Genomic DNA, 24,590 nt, shown 5'->3' on the forward strand with positions numbered 1-24,590 from the left:
AAAATGAATGAGAACCTTCCTAATGAAATCTGATAATGAAAACAATGGAGGGAGTACAGTTGGGTAGTAATGTACCAATACAGACACAGAGAGAATTGTAAAGACTAACTTACACATATTCAATGGACACTAATTTTATGTGTTGCCTGAAGTTTGAGGACTCATTGGGACAATTTCATTGAAATACAATTTTTTTTTTGGGGGGGGGGGGGGGGGGGGGGACGACATAATTTTGTGAAAATACTATTTCTTGGGGGTGGAAGGTTAAAAATCATCATTTTAAGTACTAATATCAGTTACAACAGTGGTCAATACTTCTGTGGCTGGGACTTCAAATAGGTATTTAAAAACAAAAACAAATAGTGGCCAGTTTTTAAATATTTCATTACGGTACTTTTTGATAATTTTCAATATCATGTATCATAATCTAGTACAGTATTTATCAGCTGATTTAAAAAAACAAATTTTGGGAAAGTAGCTTTTTGATATTGACATACAAGTGTAAGCTTATAGAGAAATCCCCTAACAACATCTCTATTTAAGACTGTGCTAATGATTCTCTCAGACATAATGATTTACAAAACAATAAATGATAGATTTATAGCCATGAGGAATAACAGTTTAAAACGAATGCCATGCTTTCTGTAAAATCTCAACATTTATAGATATTTAAAACATGATTTTAAGAACGTACGTTTAACAAATTGAGCATTGGCTGACTTATGGTAACAAACAAACAAACAAAAATATAGTAAAAATTAATGGAACATAAGAACAGCTTTTTCACATGATTTGAAAAAAAAATTGTTTAAAATATTTACAGCACTAGTAGGTGAATATGTACAGAAATGTCCGATTAAAAGTAAACAACCACACACAATGATAACTAGTTAAAATTAAAGAGTTCTACATAATGTAGTTTAGAATAATTATTAATTAATTAATTAATAATTACACATGTATTACAAAATATAGGTAACCCAAAATATGTTAACCTGAATGCAATCAGGTAATAAAAGTAAACATTTTTACATTAAGAAATCTATTCAGAGATGACCTAACCTAACCTAACAAATAATGAGGATTCATAATCACGGGATTTTTTTTTTCCAATTTGAGCCTATATAAAACCTTTAGTAATGCTTTTGTAAAAACAACATTCAAAATTAGCACAAAAATAAAAGTGGTTTGCTAAAAAAAAAAAAAATTCATTACTTTTAACGATACCGTGATTTTCACTGAAAATATGAACATGCTTTGTGACTTGAAGATAAAACAGAAATTGATATGTATAATCTCCTCAAGGAACCTAGCTTATAACAGTCAAGAATGACTTTTGTTGCTTAAAAAAAAAAAATCGCACTAAAAAAAGTCTCCAAAAAAAAATCTCAATTTTTTTTTTCATCTATCCTAATTAAGCATGTATGTGTTTAAAAAGTAAAACTATTAAAGATAAAACAGAGAAGTTTTAACATTTAAAGAAAGGTGTTGGCTAAATGCGTATAGTGTTCACTCTATAACTATGAAATAACTCAACACTCGCACAAGGTCTATGGAAGAGGAAAAAATATATATATATATAACAGGTGGATGATTCTAATATTGCACACATATATATGTTCAGAGATTGTTTTAACTGCAAAACAGATTTTTTAAAACACGTAACTATGACAAATTTCTCATTAGAGAATTGCACGACTGATATTTGCATTGTAACATTCCACATTACAAACTAATTAATTAAGTACTGATGAGTTAAACAAAACAGTCCTCGATTCCATGTCCCTAAAAACTGTTTCTTTGGTTAAAAAAAACAAGTCAAGTTTCAATCCTATATATTTCATTTCTTAATTAGAATCTACTTCACAAATGGACAAGCTTTAGTAACAAGTAAATAGAATTTATGACGTGAGACAATAACAAAAAATACATGCAATATGAAAGCACAATTCAAAACATATGGCTGTAAAACACATAAATGATAATAATATTTAACAATAATAATAAAGGAACAACCTAATCACATTACATACACACACACATTACAGGCATGGTATTTAATACAAGCACTAATTTTTTGTTGACATTCAATGAAAGCAAAGTAGTCCTAGGTACATATACATGTGAAAATTACCTAGATACATGTATATTTATGAAATCTGTAAACCTGGCAAGATTTCATCATCAAAAATTTCTGTCAAGATACCATATGGTCCAGATTTTTTTTATCACTTTAACCCCCCCCCCCCCCCCAAAAAAAACTTCCTTTTGCAGTTCAAGTTAAATTCAATCTCAACTCCAACTCCAAAACTGCTGTGTACTTATTTTTAGTGTTACTTTAACCATTCAACAAACATGTAACATAGCAGGCACTAAGGCCTAATGAGCTGCCTCTGAATATATGTGTACTACAATCATGTGCGGATCCAGAAATTTTTTCCATGGGTAGTGGATTCAACGGTTATTTGAGTTTGCCGGTGGTGGGGCGTGTGGGTTGGTTTGAGAAAATTTTTGGTACCGTAATTTTATAATGTAATTTTTAAAAATTTGTATTTTGCAGGGGCTAGGGGTCTGGACCCCTCCTGATACCCCCTCTACATTCCCGCATAACAATTCTTTAGCTCATTCTTAGTACATATATATGACAAATCAATAACAAAGTCCGGATGTCAGCATTTGTTTGTTCTTGTGCAATGACATTATCATTCATTTTAAAAGAATGTGCTAGATTTCCGAAACACTACCAAAAAGTACACATAGCATCCTATTATTTCACAACTCCAATTTTCTTTGTTAAAAAAATGATTCAGATAAATGAACGGAAAAAAAATTCCTCAATTTGTACATATAGTGTATGCTCTCATGGAATGCCAATAACATATTAAGACCAGTGAAGGTCCAAATCACGTAACAAAATCACAGACAAAGCATTGGACCCTTTCTACCAAATCGCTCACGAAGAATCTGCCATCACAAACCCAGCCTCCAACTCCCAATCACCGGATGTCATCACTGCCAATGAGTACAGTCTACTAAATGCCTCCCATACTTTATTTTTTTACTCTTCATGCTTATCACCCTATTTTCTCAATTCCTATTACATTTTGTTTCAATGAAATGATTGCAAAGCCTAAAAATTAACATGCTTCAACAGTGTCCACATTATACTTTAGGACACTAACATACTACATGTATATATAGAGATCAAATGACTTTTAACAGATTCGTGGGGTAAAAAAAAAAGAATTTAACAAATGACCCCTACGTTTTATAACACAAATTCACTGCAAGTTCCCAAAATGCAAAATGCACATGACAGTGTGATAACAAAACCTTAATAAGACAGTAATCTTATAAGTAAATAAAAATCTCCGACTTTCAGAAAGTAAATGAACAGCTTCAAATTCTGCTAATAATGCCAAGTTTGTCGACGCAGATCCTCTCCCAAGTTCTCAAAATCACAGGACAAGCTTACAACACACCCGTAATTGTAGAGATTCCACACGCTTTCTTTCTTATACCTCCGGTATCCTTCCTTTTCCTGTTCTTGCTTATACCCTGTTTCGTTCTTTTTTTTTTTCCCTTTCTATCCACTCGTGGTCCAATATCGTGTATACATATATAATAAAACTACGATGTTTTCCCATTTCCTCTTGAAAACAAAAGAAGCTGCCTTAATTTGTAGTGGTAGACTGCCATGTTCAATAGGTCACTTTCTGATTAAAGCACCAGGAATCATTCAGCACGGGGGGAACTCACCGAAACGGCGACCCCTGTATTGAGTTCACAGATATGTCTACATTGTTGTTCTGTTTCATCTTGTTTTTCTCGTTCTCCGCCATTCGATGGCTTTTCATGTGAGCACTTCTACTCTTCACTTTAGCAAACACTCTACAAATTCAAAGAAACATACTTGCAAACCTTTTTAGCAACCTAGTAATTGCATCTGAATATTAAACTTTATAGGATCATTTACAATAGAGCAATTCAAAACTTTTTCAAAATGATCACATGCCTTGCAAATAAATGTGAAATTACATTATAAAAGACAAAAGATAAACACATTGAACAAAGTTTATACTTTTAAGAGGTGTAGAGCTGAAACGAATGTTCGAATATTCGCGAATGAATAGTAAATTTCTAATATTCGAATAGATATTTGGTATTCGAATATTCGGTCACATGTTTAATACCCGTATGCATTGCTGTAAACGATGCAGCATCATGTTATTTCGTCACGATGGAAAAGAGAAGCTGGGTGTGGGAGCATTTCACATTGAACGAAACCAAAGACAAAGCCATTTGTAAATTATGTCCTGTCGGCACAACTAGCCTTATTTATAAAGGCACGACATCAAACCTTATTAATCACCTTAAAGGCAAGCACCCGTCGGCCTCATGGTTTGTAAAATTTATCATTTCTCCGAACTGCCATACTTGTTTACATTGGAAGTAAAAGCAGAGTTTACATCGCTCGGGTAGAAAAAATCCGGATTTTTCGATTCATATTTATTAGAACAATTTATACGATGAATGAATTATAGCATGATATACTGAAAAATATGTTTGAACTAGTGTGAATAACGCAGTGATAATTCTATTTTTACTTGAGTTTATTAACAAGAGTAGTCGACAAAAAAATGCCATTCGTTGTTTCAACCTGGCGATTTTAGCTAGTAAAACATTTTGGCGATTTTAGCTATTAAATTTTTTTAATAAAATTGTTAAAATAAATCGTTTGTAGGTATTGTATGTATGCTCAATTAATTTGATTCCATATTTTCTTTTAGTGATAATGACCGCGGTAAAAAGAGGCCATTGAAATCTCAATCAACGCTGCAATTTAGCAAGAAAAAATCGAAGTCGCGAGAAAGTTGGTTATTAACTACTAAGTATCTGGTCGAGATGTGTGCTAAAGATCTACGCCCCCTTAGCATTGTAAACGGAGTAGGGTTTAGAAATTTTGTCCACTCACTTGACCCAACATATGTAGTGCCTTCACACACCACCATGAAAAATTACACTAATTATTACTACGGCTCATTAAAGCAAACAGTAGTGACTGAATTACAGTCACAATCATCATTAGCTTTCACCACTGACACGTGGACATCTTGTGCAACAGAGGGGTACCTAACCCTAACAGCTCATTTTATTGATAGCATGTGGCAACTACGTTACTATGTCTTGGCTACGATAGAGGTAAAAGATCATCACACCAGGGAAAACCTTGCGAATGAAATCAAATGTATTGTAGAGGACTTTGGGATCTCCAATACACCAGTGTCAGGCATAACAACTGATAATGCCGCCAATATGGTAACTATGACAACACACCTCGACTGGCCACATATTCGTTGCTTTGCGCATACTCTGCAGCTAAGTGTGAAAGCTGGACTTAAAATCAAGGAAATTTCTAGTGCAGCAGCAGCGGCCAGAAAACTTGTCGGCCATTTTAAAAGAAGTTCTCTGGCCTCTAATGAGCTCAAATCTCGCCAGAGGCAGTTAGATTTACCAGAACACTCACTACTTCAAGATGTCCCAACCAGGTGGAATGCTACATATATAATGTTCGAAAGGCTCATAGAGCAGCGCCTTGCTATTTTTGCAGTCCTGCACAACAACACCATTACAAGTCCTTCCGATGCGAGAATCCTAGAATTACCTGATCAGGTCTGGAAAGTCATTGAGGACTTAGTGCCAGTCTTAAAACCACTTCAGGTTGCTACAACTACAATAAGTGGAACCAGTTTCCCAACTCTCAGCATGGTTTACCCTATTGTTATTGGTCTTCTTAAAAATCATTTGAATGTGCAGGGAGAAGACAGCACTGTTCTCGTTAAGTTTAAGGAAGCAGTTACCAAAGATCTGTCGTCTCAGTTTCCCAAGAGCGATCATGATTTAGCGACACACCATGCCGTTCTTATGTGCGCACTTGACCCACGTTACAAGTCCCTGAAATTCATGACAGATGAGCAGAGGAATCTCGTCAAATCAAGCATAGAAAAATTTGACACCCAAACAGAACAAGTACCAGTGGAACCGCCGGTTGCGGTAAAATCGGAAAATACTGACAATGCAGAGAGTAACAAGGCTGAGGTCAATGCAATGAGTTTTCTGTTAGGCGATCTAGTCGATTTAACGGGCGAAGAAGTAGATGCGGAAAAATCTCTTGTACAAGAGTATGAAATGTTCGTCAGAGAGACAGCGGTAAAGAGAAATGCCGATCCTTTAGACTGGTGGAAAAATAAGGCAGATTGCTACAAAAAACTGGCGCCCATTGCAAAGTTTTTTCTTTGTATACCCGGCACGTCCGTTCCCTCAGAGCGCGTCTTCTCGGATACTGGGAATATTGTTACGAAAAAACGAGCAAGTCTGGCCCCGACACAGTTAATCAATTGGTATTCTTAAGATCTGTATTAAGCTCTACTAAAACCAAAGTCGACAGCGCAGAGGAATCAGTTCTTCCTGATGACAAAAATTCTGCTTCCACGAGCGCACTTGAAGTCAAACAAGAGCGAGCCAGTGAGCCACCAAGTCCGAGTAAGAAAGAAAGTTTGCCACCCCTTCCATTACTTGAGCCAGATAATGATGAAGATGATTAAAGATCATTTGTTAAAAGAAAAGTTAGATCCTTTCTCTGTGCAAGTTTACGTATTTTTTTTCATTTACCTGACATTGTTAAATGATTTATTACAGAATACAGAAATTCTGTATTATTATTTTAATTGCTAGTTTGCAGCATACATCTACATGAATTACTAGGTAAGTTCAAAGTCATGTATTATGATGTATATCGACGGTTTCTTAATCCATTTAGATACGTCGATATTTTATTCTTCAATTTGAAATAAACGGAACGTTTCCGGAATTGATGTCGTTATTGGTTTTTTAAAATACTATAATCAAACATGGCGGAAAGCTTTGTGTACGTATCGACAGGAGTTGGGACCTTACAACTGCAGTATATCAAAGTTATTTTTCGATTGTAGTTGAATGAGATATCATTTGCATAAAAGAATGCACACCAAATACAATGGAGAAAGTTTATTAAATGACTACATGTACCAACATCGAACTGAGGTGTTTACGTAACCTACACATAAATTAATACGGTCATATAAGGTAACAAACATGCATAATACATTGCACATGACGTCTACGAATATTCGAATACGAATAGAATAGCAGTCACGAATATTCGAATATTGATTTTAGGTATTCGTTTCAGCTCTAAAGAGGTGCTAATATTTCTTTCTACATGTATGCCGACATTACCTGTAGAATGCAATGAACCATGATATCAAAATATGTACTCTTATACATGCGTCCATATCATTAAGTTGCATGAGTAGTGAATACTTCATAGCAAAACATGACATAATTGGATTAACACACCACTCCCCCCCCCCCCCCCCCCCCCCCAATTAACAGATCCTTGTATCTAATGATTGGATAAGCAATAATTAGTGTATAACCCTACCTTCCACAGAGTTTACAAGGAAACACTTCCGTTGACTCGTCCCTGTTGGGGGAGGGTTTATTTGCGGGGGGTTTGGTGGATGGCCGTCCTGGCCCTCGTGCCTCATGGGACACCCCTCTACTGTCTTGGGGTCCACCACTTTCGCTTGGGGTTCCCTTTGTTGACAACCCTCCTCCGTGAATACGAATGTGACCATTCAGTCCTTGCTTTGAAGTAAAACTCTGTGTAAAGAGAAAGCATTTATTTCATGTGTAAATTTGTAAATAAACTGTTTCTAGATACCTTGTCCTTTCTATTATATATTTTTTTAACTATTAAAGAAAAATTCATCAGACGCCACTTATTTGTAAGTGGCAAGTTTGAAATTCATTCACAAGTAGCCCCTTTAAAAGCTAGCAAAGGCAGGATGTTTGCAAATAATTTATAACAAAGCTGTATTTTCTTCATTCTAAAATATAACATGTATGTAATAATTTCAAAAATTAATTTTGTTATCCAGAAAAGTTTTGCATTATTTGAGTGTTAATCACAATAAAAAAAAATTAAATAATAATGGAGCCAATCAAGTATCTTACAGCCATGCAGTCTGGGTAATCACAAGTATAGGTAGGCACAGGTGAGGCACTGACTGATGAGGAAACTGATTGGGTGTCATCTTTGTCCTGTCAAATTAAGTTTGAGTGATTAAAAACATCTTTTCATTGTTCTTAGTGTTTTGGCAAACACAAATACAATACGACACATTTTACAACTTACATTTGATGTTGTATGTGAAATTAGAAACATTTCCATTTGAGAAACAGTTTGGCTCATTTATAACATAGTTCAGGTAATGTACAACTTACAGGGGAAAAAAAACCCAGAAAATAATTTTCATTAAATGCAAGTGCAGTTACATTCCTCAAATTTGCAAAAACTTTTCACAAATGCAAAATTTGCAGTCAAATGAAAAACCAAGAAACTTCATGCTTACAGTTTGATTGTCTGTCTCCATGGATTCAATGGATTCTGAGTCAGACTCCATTAAATCATTTTCTTCAGGTTTCACAAAGCTTGAATTATCTGTGGTTGCCTGCTGGTTCTGGGGCTGAGTCGCAGCTTGTTGAGATCGTAGGTTATACAGACGGTCGTGCTCTCGTTTGCGACGGATGATCCGTAATCTTTTATGTTCGTCGGGGCAAACTTTCTTCCACAGATAGTAGAAATGAAGACACTCTTTGGTGGTTTTTGTTCCAATCTGTAATTATTTTCAAATGTAAAATTCTTTCCAGCAACTACTTGCATTTTGTCAATATCCCAAAAAATTCTCATGCAATATACATAATTTCTTATAGTTTTAACAGCTCAGATGTACTGAAATGGCTTGATGGTAAAATGAGAAACTTTGCTGCATGGTAAAACAAACAACAATATGGATTCAGACTTTTTCCAGCATACTTTGAAGGAAAAGGCTTTGGCTGCTTTATTGTTGTTGTTTTTTTTGTGCCTGTGTTCGTACAATGTCATCAAAATACCAGTTTACCTCTTTTGATATTGCAAAGAAATCCTTATCACATTTCCATAAAGCTTGTTGGTACTTTTCTATTTCGTCTGAGGTCCACTGGTCAGTTTCTGAAAAAAAAATTTACAGGTAATTCTAAAATTAAGTAAAACTCATGTTTTACATTTGCTGCACATGCTCAATACATATATTGTTATTACTTTAGAAAAATAGCAATTCTAATAAAAATGTTTTCAAAGAATTCTCTCAAAAACAGTTCAACTGATGCACTTTAAACTTGATTTAAATAACAAATGCAAAATAAACTGCTATTGTGAATGGAGAGCCACCAGAGTACCAGTATTCATTCATAATTTGATAATTTTACAATTGATAATACTGAGGATATTACACCCCCTCCCTAATGGGACTCCTTACCTTGATACTTGTAATCTAACAAAGTATGTTTACTGGGTAATGAGATCGCTCCTTCCATTAGTTTTAACATGGCATCCTACAACAAAGTATTAAGAAACTAAGACAATCTATATTTACATATATTACAGTACTTTCACACCCTACAATAACTACATGGGTATTCAAATAAAATATATTAAACATGATAGTGTACCTACAGTGATGAAAAATAGGTAGATTTTAAACCGAAAAGCGGTAGCATCGCCCGCAGCCTTTTTTGCGTATATTTCAAAGCACAGATTTTTATGTACTACATATGTAGTAAGGGATTCTAATTAGTAATTAACGATATCAACTAAAATATATAAGACTTTTGAAATTTAGTAATATTAACACTAGCAATAAAAATGTTCGTATGCATTTACCATTATAATGATTACCGGTAAGCTATTTTTAAGGAAAAATATTTGAGTGCAGAGCCCTTAACAATTACCTTTGTTCAGAAAAATAGGTTAAGTTGCCAAAATTGATCATATAAGAGAAGTAAGAACTAGTAGGAATTCATATGTTCTTTTTCAATATCAAAACAATGTTTACATGCTTATTTATTACAAATGCAGCATTCAATAAATTGCAAGTCAAGTTTACTGTAATGGCCAAGTTAAAAGATATATTCAATCCTTGTTAAAGCCACGTGTGGAATTGCAAAGCTTCTTTTTCCATTGCGAGGATAATATCGACATGTATTGTAACTAATGTAATCACGGGAAGTGGCTTCTTTCATCGTTCAATGTAAAACACATGCTTGAAAACTTGTTATCCAAGCGTCTAAATAAAGCCTTTGTGTGCCTCCGATTCAAAGTCACGCGCTAATTTCAAACCCGACGAGAATTTTTGACCACAATGGCTTCCTATCAAAACAAGGAACGTATTTTGAAGAAAAGCGGTAGATTTTAAAATAAAAGCGGTAGGCGGGAGACAGAGCTAAAAAGCGGTAGACTTCCGCATAAATCGGTAGAGTTAACATGTATGAGTGTATTTCCCTTGATCTAATTCTCAAATACTGTGATTCAACAATTTACCTACAATTACACATTGCCTATTATCAAACTCCTTGATACTGTTCTGACCTGATCAAACACCTAATATTGCTCTTGATCAGTTACATTGCTATTGATCAGTTACCTTAATATTGCCCTTGATCAATTACCTTGATATTGCCCTTGATCAGTTACCTTGATATTGCCCTTGAGAAGGTGAAGGACATGCAGAGCATATTCCACATTGCATCCATTTCCTGACACAGCAGCACTACAACTGAATTCCTGATAATATTGCACTGAAATGGGAGGATAAAAAAAAATATACATGTACTGTACATGTTTACTGTCAAGAATAACATTAAAACAAAGCAGGAAATGAGCAAACTGGTAGAATAAAAATATATATATGCATGGGGGAAAGTCTTGGATAACATTTAAATGCAACAATATATCTTTATAAAGAGCTCTTCTTCTTGGATTTTGAAATACTCTAATAATGGCCACGACCATCAAGCCCTCTTAAGCATCTTGACTGGCTGTACACACCATCTTCCTCTGAGTTATCTCCAACGGAGGACGGGGCCCAGACCAGGTCTTCTTTACAGACAACTTTCATGACCTCTGATCTGTTCTCTGTAAAAAGAATCATTGCTTGTTGAATCACTTATCTTTTATGATATGCCTTCAAATATGGTTGTCCTACATCGTAGTTACATGCTTAAGTTTAATTCGACATTATCAAAAGGCGCTTTACCATTGTATGGGGGTATTTCTGCTTGATACTGGCTTCCAATATTCACATGCCTGTAAAAAGTTGGCAAGTCTTGTTATTAATAATTTTGTCCAAAAAAAAAAAAAAGTGTTAATGCCGTACAGTGTGCAAGACCTTATAAATACATAATTCATCAGGCTAATTGTTAGTATTGCACCAATATAAATCTAAGAACATTCGCCACAGGTGTAACACGTCAAATACCATGAGCAACAATGATTATTGGTTTATCATCGTTCACAGAGAAAAATCAATGACAGGGTTTAAATAGTAATTGTGCACTTCAAACAGAAAGAACAACAAACTTAAACACAGTAGTGTGCTGCTTAAGGCAATACAATAAATTGGCGCCAATTTATTAAATTCATTTACTTGTCAAAGTAGACTTTAAGGTTCAACTCTTTAGTTCTTTAGTATGTCTTTAGTTCTAATAAATCATGCTTATAAGCTAAATGAGATCTAAACTGTTTTCAATTTTATCCCGCGGTGCAAGGCAAAATTTGACATGAATCATTCTTAAACTTGACAATTTGTTGTCGCAGTGCTACAGATAGTCACCTACACTCATTGACAGTTGTCTCTTTCACCAGACTGACATACACGTTTAACTGGATTTTTCTGTTGGGTGCTTGTTTTTTTGCTACATTTGTGTCATCATCTTCTCAAACTCAAAATAACCAATATCAAATTCAGACTGGTCAGTTCCGATAATGCAAAAAATAAATAGCACAATAAATAATTTTAAGATCATCACACAAAAAAAGTTGAACCCACAGGCAAAAAATCCAGTTGAGAAAACTTTATAAAAATACTTACGGTAGAACGTCAGTTTCTGGGGGTGGTTCAGATGCTTCCTCGGGTTGTGGTTCCTCCTCCTCAGCTATATCTCCAATGTCCGACTTGATGGAACAACTTCGAGCTGACATCAGCAGAGAATTCCTGGGGGTCAGTGGGGCCGACTTTGGGGTGATGGGTACGTGTGGATACCCTGACAGAGAACAGAAAAGTCCAGGGCCACTGCGTATGGGGCTCAACATGGGGGGAGGGGTGTATGGGGGTGGGGTATTTCCAGTACGAGATTCCCCCTGTAGAATCCGAGGAGATCTAAGCCGACTCTGAAATCCAGAGTTGTTCAGGTAACTGGGAATAAACAGAGGAGATGGGCGGTGCTTTCTCTTCATTTTTAATGTTCCCAGTGAATTTGGGTTCCGGAATTGACCAGCTCCGTCCGACTTGGACAGTTTTGTTGAGTCCCAGTTGCCGTCATGAGATTTATACTTGTGTAGCGATGCCTCTGTTCTGCTTCTTGGCCTCATGAATGTATTATCCACACTTATTGACCGCAGAAGTTTGAAGTCATCTCCTGATTTACTTCTCATTCGCTGTCTTGCTTCCGGGCTACAGATGGACGGAGATGGTTTAACAAATGGCTCCTCTTTGGCTGAATAATTTTGGTTAGAGAAGTTCACCATCGTCTTTGGTTTTTCATAGTCACTTCCTGAAAGTCTACGCTTTAACTCTTTGTGTCTATCACTTTCGTCGATTTTCTTAGGCTCTTTACTTTCTACCTTTTCTCTTCCATTGTTTGAGAAATTCACTGTAGGAAACGAAAAGGGGTTAACTTCCACTGCTTCTGCACTATGCCTGCGGTCCAACATTTCATGTTTGGCTATAGTGTTATTAATATCATCCAAAGCTGAATTGTAATCCATATCTTTCACAAAATCAGTTGGGTTTGAATGTTCCATTCCTGGATACAGACTTGAAGAAGCACTACTAGTCACTGCAGTGTGTAAAATACCACCTTTACCAACGTTCACAGTTCTATTTCCTGCTTTTTCTGATGATACAGGAAGAGAATCAACTAATTCAAACTGTTTCAGCCCTTCAGCAGTCTCCATGCTGTTCAGCAGCTGAGCAACTGTCATTCCTTGATTTTTAGACGTTGAAACTAAGGTCACATGACTGGAGACAAGTTGAGAAAGTGGGTCAGCTACCGACGCCCCAACTTCAGGTTTCACTTGTTGAGACCCATATGGGGAGGGGATACTTTGAGCAAATTTGGGGGGATGAGGACTCGATGTAGACGGCACATTTGTTGGGTTCATGGGGATGGGTAAGGAATTCAAATTAATGTGAGTGTTTGGAATCTGTGAACTAAAACTGTCTATAGTTCTCTGTTGCTGTTGGGCAACTTGTTGCTGTTGCTGGATCTGTTGCTGAGCAAGCTGCTGCTGTATCTGAGCTGCCAGGTTGCTGGGATATTCCTGAGTCTCCATTGAACTCGCTGTTTGGTGCTGAGTGGTCTGCACTCGCATCTGAGTCACTGGTGGTCTCACATTGTCGTAATTAAACTCGCCTGATTCAATCGAGCGCTGGGGGTGAAGAACTTGGTGAGATATTTGCTGAAGAAAAAAAATTATATTCAAAGGTTGACATCAAATCTTTTCCTTGGTCAAAAAGTTTTACTTTACCACCCCAAAAAAAAGAATTACCATTTTCTGCAAATGGTCTTGCTGTTGCTCCAGGCTGTTTGGAATTTGTTGCTGAGTGTGATCTTGTTGCAGAAGTTGCTGAATCTGTTGCTCCTGCAGTTGATCCTAAAATATTGGTCACACATTATATATTTGGTACAAAGTAACAAATACTCTGGTTTCATCAATATTCTCTGAATACTTATTTTCATGGATTTCATTCTGAAGTTTATCCATGAAATTAAATGTTGAGTGAAATGCAATTTCTACTATCAATTTGTATTGATAGGGTAATTGGCCACGAATTTACGTTTCCTTGAAACGTTGATTTTCACTTTATCCACGAAAATTGATACCCTCGAATATTAATGAAACCACAGTACACACATAAATTTGATACACATCTAATTATAAATTTTACCATGATTTCATTAAACTTTGCAAGCAATAATATTTCAAGATATCAATACCAAACAGTAAACAATTTTTAACAGATGCTTATACACACTTCTTAAAAGAAAATCTACCAACTTTGTCTTAAAGAAAAAGGTCATAAATGGAAATGTTCTTACCCAGTACTGTGCCTGAGGGGGTTGGGCCGGTTTGAACATGCCTGGTGACTCGGTCATGGGTGAGTCGGGAGGTACTGGTGATTGTATGGCAAATTGCACTGCAAATATCATACAGATGTCATGCCACGAATCACGACACAAATATCTAATGTCAAATCATAACAAGAACTTTTTGTGTTTTTCTCAAAATTGTTTCATTGTAATATGTAGTATCCATAAATTACATGTACTATAGATTCCAAATTAATCGCTGGAAATTAATATTCGCAAAAAATTGCGAGATGCAAGCCTCACAGATATTAAAATCTCACTTATATTTTGCGGACAGATGTAAACTTAATGGAACTTTCCTATTATAAAAACAGTCATTTGCTATTTTATATTCTAGTGATTTGGTGCAAAATAGCTAGAACGCAGAATTAAGTACTCGCATAAAATAAGGAATCTGCAGAAACTACATCTTAATACAAAACAAAACTTTGGTATAATTCAAAAGGTGTTGGCTCTTTGTTCAAACCAGGTCTGGACAACGACGGTATAGCATAAGCTCCCCCGACTTCGTCTCGGTGAGATAAAAATCAGTAGGTATCGAAGCAAAATATTTTAATTTGAAAACAGAAAAAATCAATCGTGTTTACATTATCTAAAGATAACCATAACTGGTATATATAATCCCTTTAATCCTTAAGTAAGGAATCACTGCAACCTTACTTGGATTGTGAGGATTTGGGGAGGATCCCACTTGGTCCATAGTTGCAGGGAATGCTTGCCCCAGGATCCCTGGTTTTTGACCCACAGGAGAAGGAGGGGCCATCAAGGGGTTCATCTTCTTACCCTTCTTGTCATCTTTAACTTCCTAAGATAAAATTAAAACACTGCATTACATCTGAGTATGTTTGGGTGGAAATCATAAAAGATAAAGAATGTATGAAAACCTGTCAAACAAGCTACCTAGAGTGGCTGTAAAATTCAACAACTTGCAAGTGCAAAGGTACAGCTATTTCACTTATATTGCATACATCAAATTCCACACATGGCAAACTAATTATTTTGTGAGCAGATGCAAATTGAATAAGGGACTAAATTGGATGAGCTTCTAAAATTAGCCTACATTAACATCATGCTAAAAAAATACAATTTAGGGTTTTTAGATTACAATGATCCAGAAAAAGGAAGCTTTATTATCTCTGCTGGGTTGTCCACAAGTATATTCAAATGTCCACAGGTATTTTCTTTCATTATACTTACTTTCTTAAAGTATCCACCATGTAACCTCATATGTCCATTCAATGCCTGAATATTTTTAAACTTTCGATCACAAATGTTGCAGACTACAGGTTTGGAATCATCCCTGTTATGAAGAAAGTTTTATCAAATGAAGTATATATTTTCATAATTATTTGTTGCATACCAATTTTAATTTTCGTCGAATTTGTTGTTGATCCATGAAATTAAAATGTTCATTCTTATAGCATACTGTATTGATAGGATAATTGGCCATGAGTTTTACGTACTGTAAACCATCTTTTCTTCACGAGACTTTATTTTGTGATTAACTGGGGATAAACTGGGACACAAGGACTATTTTTTGTCAATCTGTAATTTACATGTTTACAAGTTTAGAGAAACAAGTCAGTCAAAAACTTACATCAACTTCTGGTCATTTCCATTTGGTTGAAAGGACTGAGGTAAAACGCCACCCAATGCGTTTAGCAGGCGGGCTGCGTTAGGCAGTTGGTTAGGAGCGGGACTTATTGGGCTGACCTGTCCAAGGTAATTGGCGGACGTCTCATCAGCTGGGGCAGAACTGAGGGGGTGGGTCTCTTGCTTCACACCAGGGTTCATTGAAGTAGCCTGTTAATTGTTTACAGTTTCAACTTTTCAAAAAGTCAAATCAAAATAACATAAACAAGGGCACCACTAAGCGGAGCATCCCCTCGCGACACAAGTTATTGTTTGTAGGGATGTATTATTTAGGAATATACAGTTATGGTAATGATAAGACCACATTCTACTATCCCTACATTACTGCAAAAACTACATTTTCTTTACCTGTACTCGATCTAAATCCATAAAATATCAAGTTGTTGATTTGAACTGCTTACTTTCACTTTGGTTTCAAAGAAGTGAAGCGGAAAATTGATAACTCTTACCCAGAAAGTTCAATTGATAACTCGTATACAAAGTTGGTTATGACATTGATTTAATGAAATAATAATTTGTAATAGTATTAATTGTTTTGAAAGGCACATGCATTTTTTATTTGTTATTTTACAGAAGTGTGCAATCTATGATAATTATTTTTAGTTTTGAACGAATTTTGTCATAATGTATGCCCCCCCTCCTTTACAATGGTGTAATTTTATCTAAGTTTTTGCATTAAAAATTGACCAATTATGACATTGCATTTGTTTGAATCTTTTACAATGAGGCATACTTGTGCAAAGGTTAAGGAAATTCCATTGGAAGTTTTTTTTTAATTTACTACAAAATTGAGATGGAGTGCACACACACATACACACATACATCATGTACATAAATACATACATACACACATACGAACACACACACGCACGGTAGCGATGCTATATCCCCTTCGCAACAAGTTGGGCGAGGGGATAATTAACAGAATTCATGACAGCATTAACAGAAAAATACACAATTATGTACCCCAGCCAAAAAAAAAACCAAAACCTTAAGAACATAATATTTTCATGAAATTGGATTAAAAGTAACTGTGAATAAATTGTAAAAAGAGACAGACCTGCCAAGTTTGTCCATGGTATGCCAATGGTTGCTGCATCCCTGGTGAAACAACCACATCTTTATTTTGTGCAACAGGCTGAAAAAGAGAATTTGAATTTTTAAAAATTCTCATCGAATAGAAACGTTTATCAAACAGACACCATTCATCTAAAAACCTTTTAAAATGGCTTCCAATTGTCTTGTACAAAAGCACTTACCTGTAATTGTTGCTGCAATCCTATCTGTAGTTGGTGTAGCTCTTGAGCCTGATGTTGCTGCATCTGGGAAGCCTGGTGCATTTGTGCTTGTTGCGATTGTTGCAACTGGGAAGAAAGAGTAACCTGTTGTTGCTGTTGAATTTGAGCCTGCTGGGCAGCCTGTTGGTGCTGCTGCAGTTTAAGTTGCAGATCATGGACAGCTTGCTGATCTGCATGTTGCTGTTCAGCCTCCAGGATCCCAAAAATGGACGAATCTTGAGGGATAGGTTGCTGGGTGAACTGCTGTTGTTGTTGTTGTTGTTGCTGCAACTTCATTTGAAATTCTTTTAAAGCCTGGGCTGCTGCCTGTTGCTCTTGCTCTTGTTGCAACTTAAGTTGCCACTCGTGAACAGCATGTTGAGACACCTGAGCTGGTTGCATCAGGTCTCCCATACCCCGTTGCTGGCCACCTTGTCCCATCTGTGACTGTTGCTGTTCATACTGAAAAGCGTTAGACGGTGCATGCTGTGCACCATAAGTGGGACTTGTCACCGGAGTTGAACTTTCACTGGCATACTGTGACCCGTACCCTCCCCCTTCAATGGCCGGTAAAGTGGCATCACTATGAGAACTGTGATTCCCCACCGAGCTTCCAGACATGGCAGACGATGCACTGCCACTCCCTGGACTGGCTTGAGTGGATGTCGTCCCGGCTTTGATGGAGGCAGAGTTGGAAGCTGCTGCAGCAGCAATGACAGCAGCAGCATTTTGTGCAACTTTTGCGATGGCTTCCTGGATCTGCTCTGGTGACTGGTTGTGGTGGTTTTCCAAGTGGCGCCTCAGAGACCTAGCATCACAGTAGCTCTTCTGACAATTCTCAACGGTGCATTCGTAAGGCTTCTTTTCTCGATGTGTCATCAGATGACCATTACTGGAATAGAAACAAAAGTTAATCAATAAAAGCCAAAAACTTTGAAATATTCTGCGTTGGAGATAAGTGTTTCTCAAATTCAGAGAAAAACTAAATATTTTGAGGATAATGTAATTAAAGTTCAACAAAGCTCAAATTTTAACAAGCTTGCTTCCATGTACTAAAAGAAAACTTCAAAAAAACTTGCAAAGAGTTTCCAAGTATTTTCATTTGTGTAATTCATGCTATCTGATACAGAAATATACTCACAGATGATCTTGTCTCTTAAAGGCTTTCTGACAGAGGTTACAGACATACTTCCGCTCATCACTGTGAGTGAGCCTGTGTTTAGCCAAGGCACTAGTGTTATTGAACGACTTGTTGCATGTTGTACACATCAGCGAGTTTGAGTTTCTGGCCGGGGATCCATGGGGAGGAGTCCTGATCCCTTTGCCTTTCATTTTCTTCTTACCCCCTCCCTCACCAAGTCTTGGGTCTATAAACATAAAGGTCAATTATGAATTCATGAAATGAACATGCATTCAATGGTCAAACATCTCCACGGCACGATAAACATAAAACCGCAATCTTATCAACCATATTCATATTCAATACAATCAGGTCTTAATATCCTTCTAAGAAAAATGAAAATAATTCAAACTTAAGTCAGTGACTTAATTTTGATTAAATTTCTATACAACTGAATGGTTTACCTATACCCAAACTATCAGCATCCATGACTGAACCCAAATTGCCTTCCAGTGTTGGGTCTCCAAAGGCCTCATCCATATCGTAGGGTTCATCCATGTTTCCCTCTCCGTCGAACAAATCCTGCGGTCCCATATTGGGCAGAATCATTCCATCATCCAGATTAGGAAGTGTCCCTGCCACGGACACATCAAAGGGTCCATCTTGCAATATCTCATTTTCATTGTGATAATTAATGGCACTGAGCATAGCGTCGCCGGAATTAGCAGATGGACGGTATGGATGAAGGTGAGATGTGGATTGTGAAACAGGCGTTATCGGGCTTGTCTGATCATTGGCCTCCGGGAAGGAGTTCATGACCCCTAAGCTTCCCTTGTCATCCGCCATGGAATACAAATCCACTTTGGCACTGTCGTGCTTTGGTTCACCCATTTCTTCTTTGATGGGTAATCGAATGTTATACGGACTATCTGTTAGGGAGTATCCCCCTAAAATAGAATTAGGTGGGTAGTTAATGGCAGAGTTTCCACCCTGGCGGGGAGAAATCCCCTTATCTGGCATAAAGAAACCGGGAGTAGATATGTGGTGATGTGGATTCATAGTGGAAATGTGGATGATGTGGCAGAGATGAGTTTGTTAGATTGAGAGTAGTAGATGTGGACACATTCTGAAGACTTTGGAACGGTCCACGAGGAAGGAAGAGGATGCTTTCAATACAACATGGTGATCAAAATGATGCAAACCTAATTAAAAAAGAGAGAAAAAGAAAAGAAAGGGATAAAATAAATGAAAATCACACATGCAAAATTAAAATTACTACATGTATATTCAACATTTCTATCATCCCCAGTAAACAATGCCATTATAAATTTTTATATTATTGCCAGCATAGTTTACTCCTATTTTGCAACTTTGATAACATCTTACCAGTACTCTAAATTTGACTTTATGTTATAAATGTTAAAATATAATAGACTTTTAACTTTAGAAATCAAGAATGTTTGATGGGGATGATTGTGTGAATATAAATCAAATATTATCTTTTATCTATTAAGCCGTAATTTTGATTTGTTTAATTTGCTTTAAGTTACAATGTTAATAGGTATTAAACTAAACTACACAAAATACTACATTTTTTCCAGACTGGTAAAAATGCAGATTAAACAAATTCTATGTAGTACATGTATAAAAAATTCTTGTCAAAGCAGCAAATAATCAAAGTACTGAAAGTACTGTTAGACGGTGGCGTCGTTTGAAAGTGGCATATTACATGTAACAATGAGTGATGTATGATAATTATTTTTGTCGAAAACCGCGGCCAGTATAGCATACATGCACTAATACTTAACGCTTACTCGCACAACTGGTCGTGAGTTTCCTACATGGATAATTCTGGGGAAATCGTAGCTGTGATCTCAATCTACACTTTACAAATGCTGTGTCTCTTGGTCGTCATCTTTTGGGGAAAACCCAAAGATTTATCACAGTAGTCTTTGTCGTATAGAAGTTTGTATCTATATTTTGTATCAATATGTTTGCATCTATATCAGTTGACATTAAAACCTCGTTTGAATGACTCATTAAATATGTGGGTTGCCACCACATATTGAATGAATGAGTCAAATCCAAAGAGATTTCATCACAGTTCGCCCAAATATTTGATTGTTTGGAGAAGGGGAATTTTGATTTTTTTTTCCTTTTGACTTTTGGGTTGACCCCGCAAAGGGGAACAACTTTTGAAAAGTGTGGATTGGACTTTTGTGCTTTAAATATATTGTAGATTTCTCAAGTAACGAGAACAAATAAAGCTTTGGCATGATAAAATACTTATTTTTACTAACAATTTGGGCATACATATAGTATGTTAATTGTCCCTCTCGACAGCATTTTCCCTCAATTCCCTTCACGGGGAAAAAGTTGCAGTCTTGTGGACCATCACATTTGATTTTTTCCTCATAGTCAGTTAATACATTTAGGTGTAAAGAAAACGGAATAGGTTTACAAGAACCTGTTTGATAAAATTGGTATTGCTTTTGGAATGCACGTCGTCATGAAACAGAAGAGTAAATCAATATTTTATCTTCGACTTTAGTGGATTAATTTCATTTGCTAACAATGAAAGTGAATGAAAATTTAAAAAAATAACATACAACATTCAGTCGCGGTAGTTTCATTAATCAACGTTGTAAACAATTGTTCTATTGTATTTAGCAATAGATTTATTCAAATCATTTGAATGAATTTGGGAAAGTCACATGCTATATTTTATCGCTTCTCAGTACACTTTAACCCGCATAAATTACTTGCTACATTAAACTTTTCTAGTAAACTTACAACAAATATGATTAATCATACAAAATAAGTTTTTAAAAACACCAAACAAACAAAATTCAAGTTGAACGCACGTTTTTCTGACCATACAGCTGTGTATATAAAGAAGATGGGGGAATAAAATGGTGCAACTGCCCATTTGGTTTAGTCGAAAATACAATTTCAAATTTACCATTTTTTCAATTAAATATATTTGATATGTTATTATACAAGTTTACAAAATGGTAATTTCTAACTATATTCAGTTTGAAATATTTCAAAAAGATAAGAAAAAAATAATAAATCTTTAAGTGTTGGTGGTATAGAACCCACAACCTAAAAACCCAACTTCTATAAAGTTTCCTTATGGCTGGTGCTCTAACCACTGAGCCATTTCATTCACAACAAAGTGTGTTGTTTAAATGCTATATGAGACTATGACCACAAATTTACGGACTTGTATTATATTTCTAAAACGTTCAATTGTTGAGCTACAAAATGACATTTTTGAACTGTAGTGGGTCATCTCTCCACATTTTTTTTGAGTAAAATCGGTTTAAAATCCATCAAACCACATTTAGACTGTAAAGAAAAATATTGAGCTCAGACCCACTCTATGAAAGAAAATGCGTTGAAGTTATAAAAATTACACTATTAGGAGGTTTTGACACTCATACGCCAGTTTAAATCAATATATTGCAGGTATTTAAAATATTTAAAGATTACAACCCGATGTTACGTTAAATATACATTGTTTTTAATTATTTTTTTAAAAAGTATCAGATTTAATGATATTTTAATTTTGCCGTATCTAATCATTCCTCATATGGGCATTTTACACGCCTTATTCACCCATTCTCTTTAATTTTATTCTTTGCATGTACTAGACAATAGATCTAGGGTTCGCAAATCCCGACAATATTTTCGGGAAGCTATAGTTCTGTAGCTCAGCGGATTCTCTAATACATTTAGCAGGGACGGGCGCATATGAATTAAAGTCACTATTTGTACTTCGCTCATCAAATTGCGTTATTCAGTTCATTGTGAAAAAATTCGACAGAAACTGTTTAGTTAACAAAATTATTATATCTTACATTACCGTTCACAATGAACATAAATGTATATGGAATATCGCATGTTTTTTTCTAAAAAAGCTAGCGTTTGCTGCAAATTAGAGATACACGAGCTGACACGCCGTGAAATCCATAAGATGCATATGTAAAAAGAAGATCTGAACTAAAAATCTTTGAAACATCGTAAAATGTAGTTTATATACATTTAAAATGGCGACTCGATTTGCACGTGAATTTTACAATACGACGTCGATTAGCGTGTTTGAGAGAAAGTCAGCAGCAAGTAAAGCGTCAACATCTGCAGTAAATATTGTCTGATGAATATCGAGGTGCCTGTCATGAAATTAATGTTTCTACAGACTGAGTGAGGTACAAAATAAGGTACATTGTAAATCACAGGTCAGTCGAGAATTAAACACATTTATGTATCGTAAATTAAAAGTTGTTGTGTGTATGAAAACACATGCACACTTGTAGAAGAAACTGTGCCATTGATCGGTTGAAGTTCAATAAAATGTAATTTATGTAATATTCATTGTCAGTATCTGTTGTAAATTCTTTGAAATAAGCTACATATGTACATTGTACAAAAAAAATACACTGCTCAACTAAAACTAATGCGTTGAAAATGGCTGAATTTATCGATGGAGCTTAATTGCTGAAATATGAAATGGCAAACCAGTTTAAATAGTGTATTTCTGACAATTATTTATATCATAAAAAATCAAGAAGCAATTATAGTGACCAGTTGTGACCAATTATCGCAGTGATATAGTTTATGCAGTCCTGATACAGAGTTAAACGTCAAAACTGGCAGTCGGTGCTTAAATTATTAATACCGCGTAAACAGACAGGGTAACGGAAAACACAATTTCATACATTATTTAAATGAATGTACAAAATAATTAGCAGCTATAATGCTTAAAATATCTGATAAGATTAAAATCAGTTCTCACACTGAAATCGACACGTAGAGAAAACATTTTCTGTATAACACTGCATACATCTACCTAACAGAGTTATCGTTCGTTATCCGCTAGGGTCCCCGTGAGAAATACTCTTCCGGTCAGGACCGTAGCAATAGACCGTGGCTATTTATAGCCACCGTCTAAAAAGTATCAAGTTTCATAATGTGTTGAGAATGTACTTCTGGCTTTTAAAATAATATCTATGTAAAATTGTGTAGGGTGTTAGTACTACACAATTACAATACATAGGAAATAACTAAATGCTTAACTATAAAAGTTATTAAAGTGAAAAAAACATGCAGAAATTAATAAAGACAGAAATGACACTTTAAATAAAAGTAAAATCTTATCAAGCACTCTTAATTATCAGTAAATTATCAAATTTAATCCAAATAACTATCAAATATATTTTGAATTAAATATTATTTGTGATGTCACCACAACTGTGTGCATATTTTTACATCTTATGTCATTGTTATTGTAGGAAACACATATTGATAGCTCATCATCACATCAATGATAATGAAGGATATACACAATTCTTTACTTTGAATGAAAATATTGTGTTACTATGCCAGAAAGTATATTTTGGAGTGCTTTTAAATGAATATAGTCACCAAGACTGTTACTGTATTAATTCAATATAGCATTTCCCTAGGAAACATGTGACCATGATAAATATTTTGTTTCAAAATATCTACTCTAAATATCATCTACACGTCTTTTAAGTGTATTTCTTTCTGAAATATTTCACTGTTACAGCGTGTTTATTTTTAATAACTAGGAAATGAGTTAACAACCACCATAACCACAACGTATAAACTATCTGTTGCATGTTATTTCACCGGTTCTCTGTCTTAAACAGGATATTCTATCAAAATTGTTCACATTATTCAATGCATCTCATATCATTGTTAAAAACTTCACGCGATCACAAGTGCATCAAGCGATGATAACTAAAAGCATGCTCCCTGGGGGAGAGCAACATATGATTTCAAGAAACAAATGGTCATGAAGTTTCGGTTGGAAATTAGCAATGTATTTCTATGCAATTGCAACTTATATCTTGCCAACTTATGGTTACCAACATCAACCTTTGTTTTGCTAACCTGCGTACTCATTTAATCCTTATACATGTTTATTCTGCATCGTTGAATATGAAGATGTCATAATTTTTCCAAGTTGCTGAACGTATTTACTTGTGCCCTATTGCTTATTTATAGGGCGGAAGCATGTACAAGAAAATATAGGTCTTAAGTTAAATATTTACGTTTTGTGAGAAAAGATACTCAAGCATTCAATTTGTTATATTCTTTCATTCTTCAAGGTAGTATATAAATGAAATACATACGATAGAGTAAAAATAAACTTTAATAAAGTTTTTAAAATTTCTTGCTCAATGATATTTTGGTTCGTATGGCAAAAATAGTGCGTGACG

At 35.4% G+C, this 24,590-nt stretch overlaps 1 protein-coding gene across 5 annotated transcripts; it reads right to left on the reverse strand.

Moving 5' to 3' along the window:
- Window positions 1-205: 205 nt before the first annotated feature.
- LOC128176185 (uncharacterized) lies at window positions 206-24,393 on the reverse strand. Of its 5 annotated transcripts, none has more exons than XM_052842309.1 (20): window positions 24,262-24,393; window positions 18,813-19,544; window positions 18,364-18,589; window positions 17,205-18,114; window positions 17,006-17,083; window positions 15,890-16,095; window positions 15,490-15,592; window positions 14,953-15,097; window positions 14,242-14,339; window positions 13,691-13,795; window positions 12,012-13,600; window positions 11,178-11,227; window positions 10,970-11,056; window positions 10,616-10,719; window positions 9,402-9,477; window positions 9,006-9,094; window positions 8,457-8,720; window positions 8,059-8,145; window positions 7,484-7,704; window positions 206-3,891 (listed from the first exon to the last, which is right to left on the reverse strand). In XM_052842309.1, the coding sequence occupies exons 2-20, from the start codon at window positions 19,399-19,401 to the stop codon at window positions 3,756-3,758; spliced, it is 5,163 nt and encodes a 1,720-aa protein (XP_052698269.1). In that variant the 5' UTR covers window positions 19,402-19,544; window positions 24,262-24,393; the 3' UTR covers window positions 206-3,755. The 5 variants fall into 5 exon arrangements, with proteins under 5 accessions (XP_052698269.1, XP_052698267.1, XP_052698271.1 ...); XM_052842307.1 differs by having other exon boundaries at window positions 18,807-19,544; XM_052842311.1 differs by having other exon boundaries at window positions 18,807-19,289; window positions 24,262-24,390.
- Window positions 24,394-24,590: the final 197 nt, after the last annotated feature.

Source organism: Crassostrea angulata, chromosome 3 (assembly GCF_025612915.1).
Source record: "Crassostrea angulata isolate pt1a10 chromosome 3, ASM2561291v2, whole genome shotgun sequence".
NCBI lineage: Eukaryota > Metazoa > Mollusca > Bivalvia > Ostreida > Ostreidae > Magallana > Magallana angulata.

Coding starts and splice junctions, on each gene's coding strand:
- LOC128176185 (XM_052842307.1), bottom strand. CDS start 19,401: ATGAATCCACATCACCACATATCTACTCCCGGTTTCTTTATGCCAGAT. Junction 18,115..18,363: donor TTTAAGAGACAAGATCATCT/GTGAGTATATTT, acceptor TTTCTATTCCAG/TAATGGTCATCTGATGACAC. Junction 13,796..14,241: donor CCCCTCAGGCACAGTACTGG/GTAAGAACATTT, acceptor CCAATATTTTAG/GATCAACTGCAGGAGCAACA.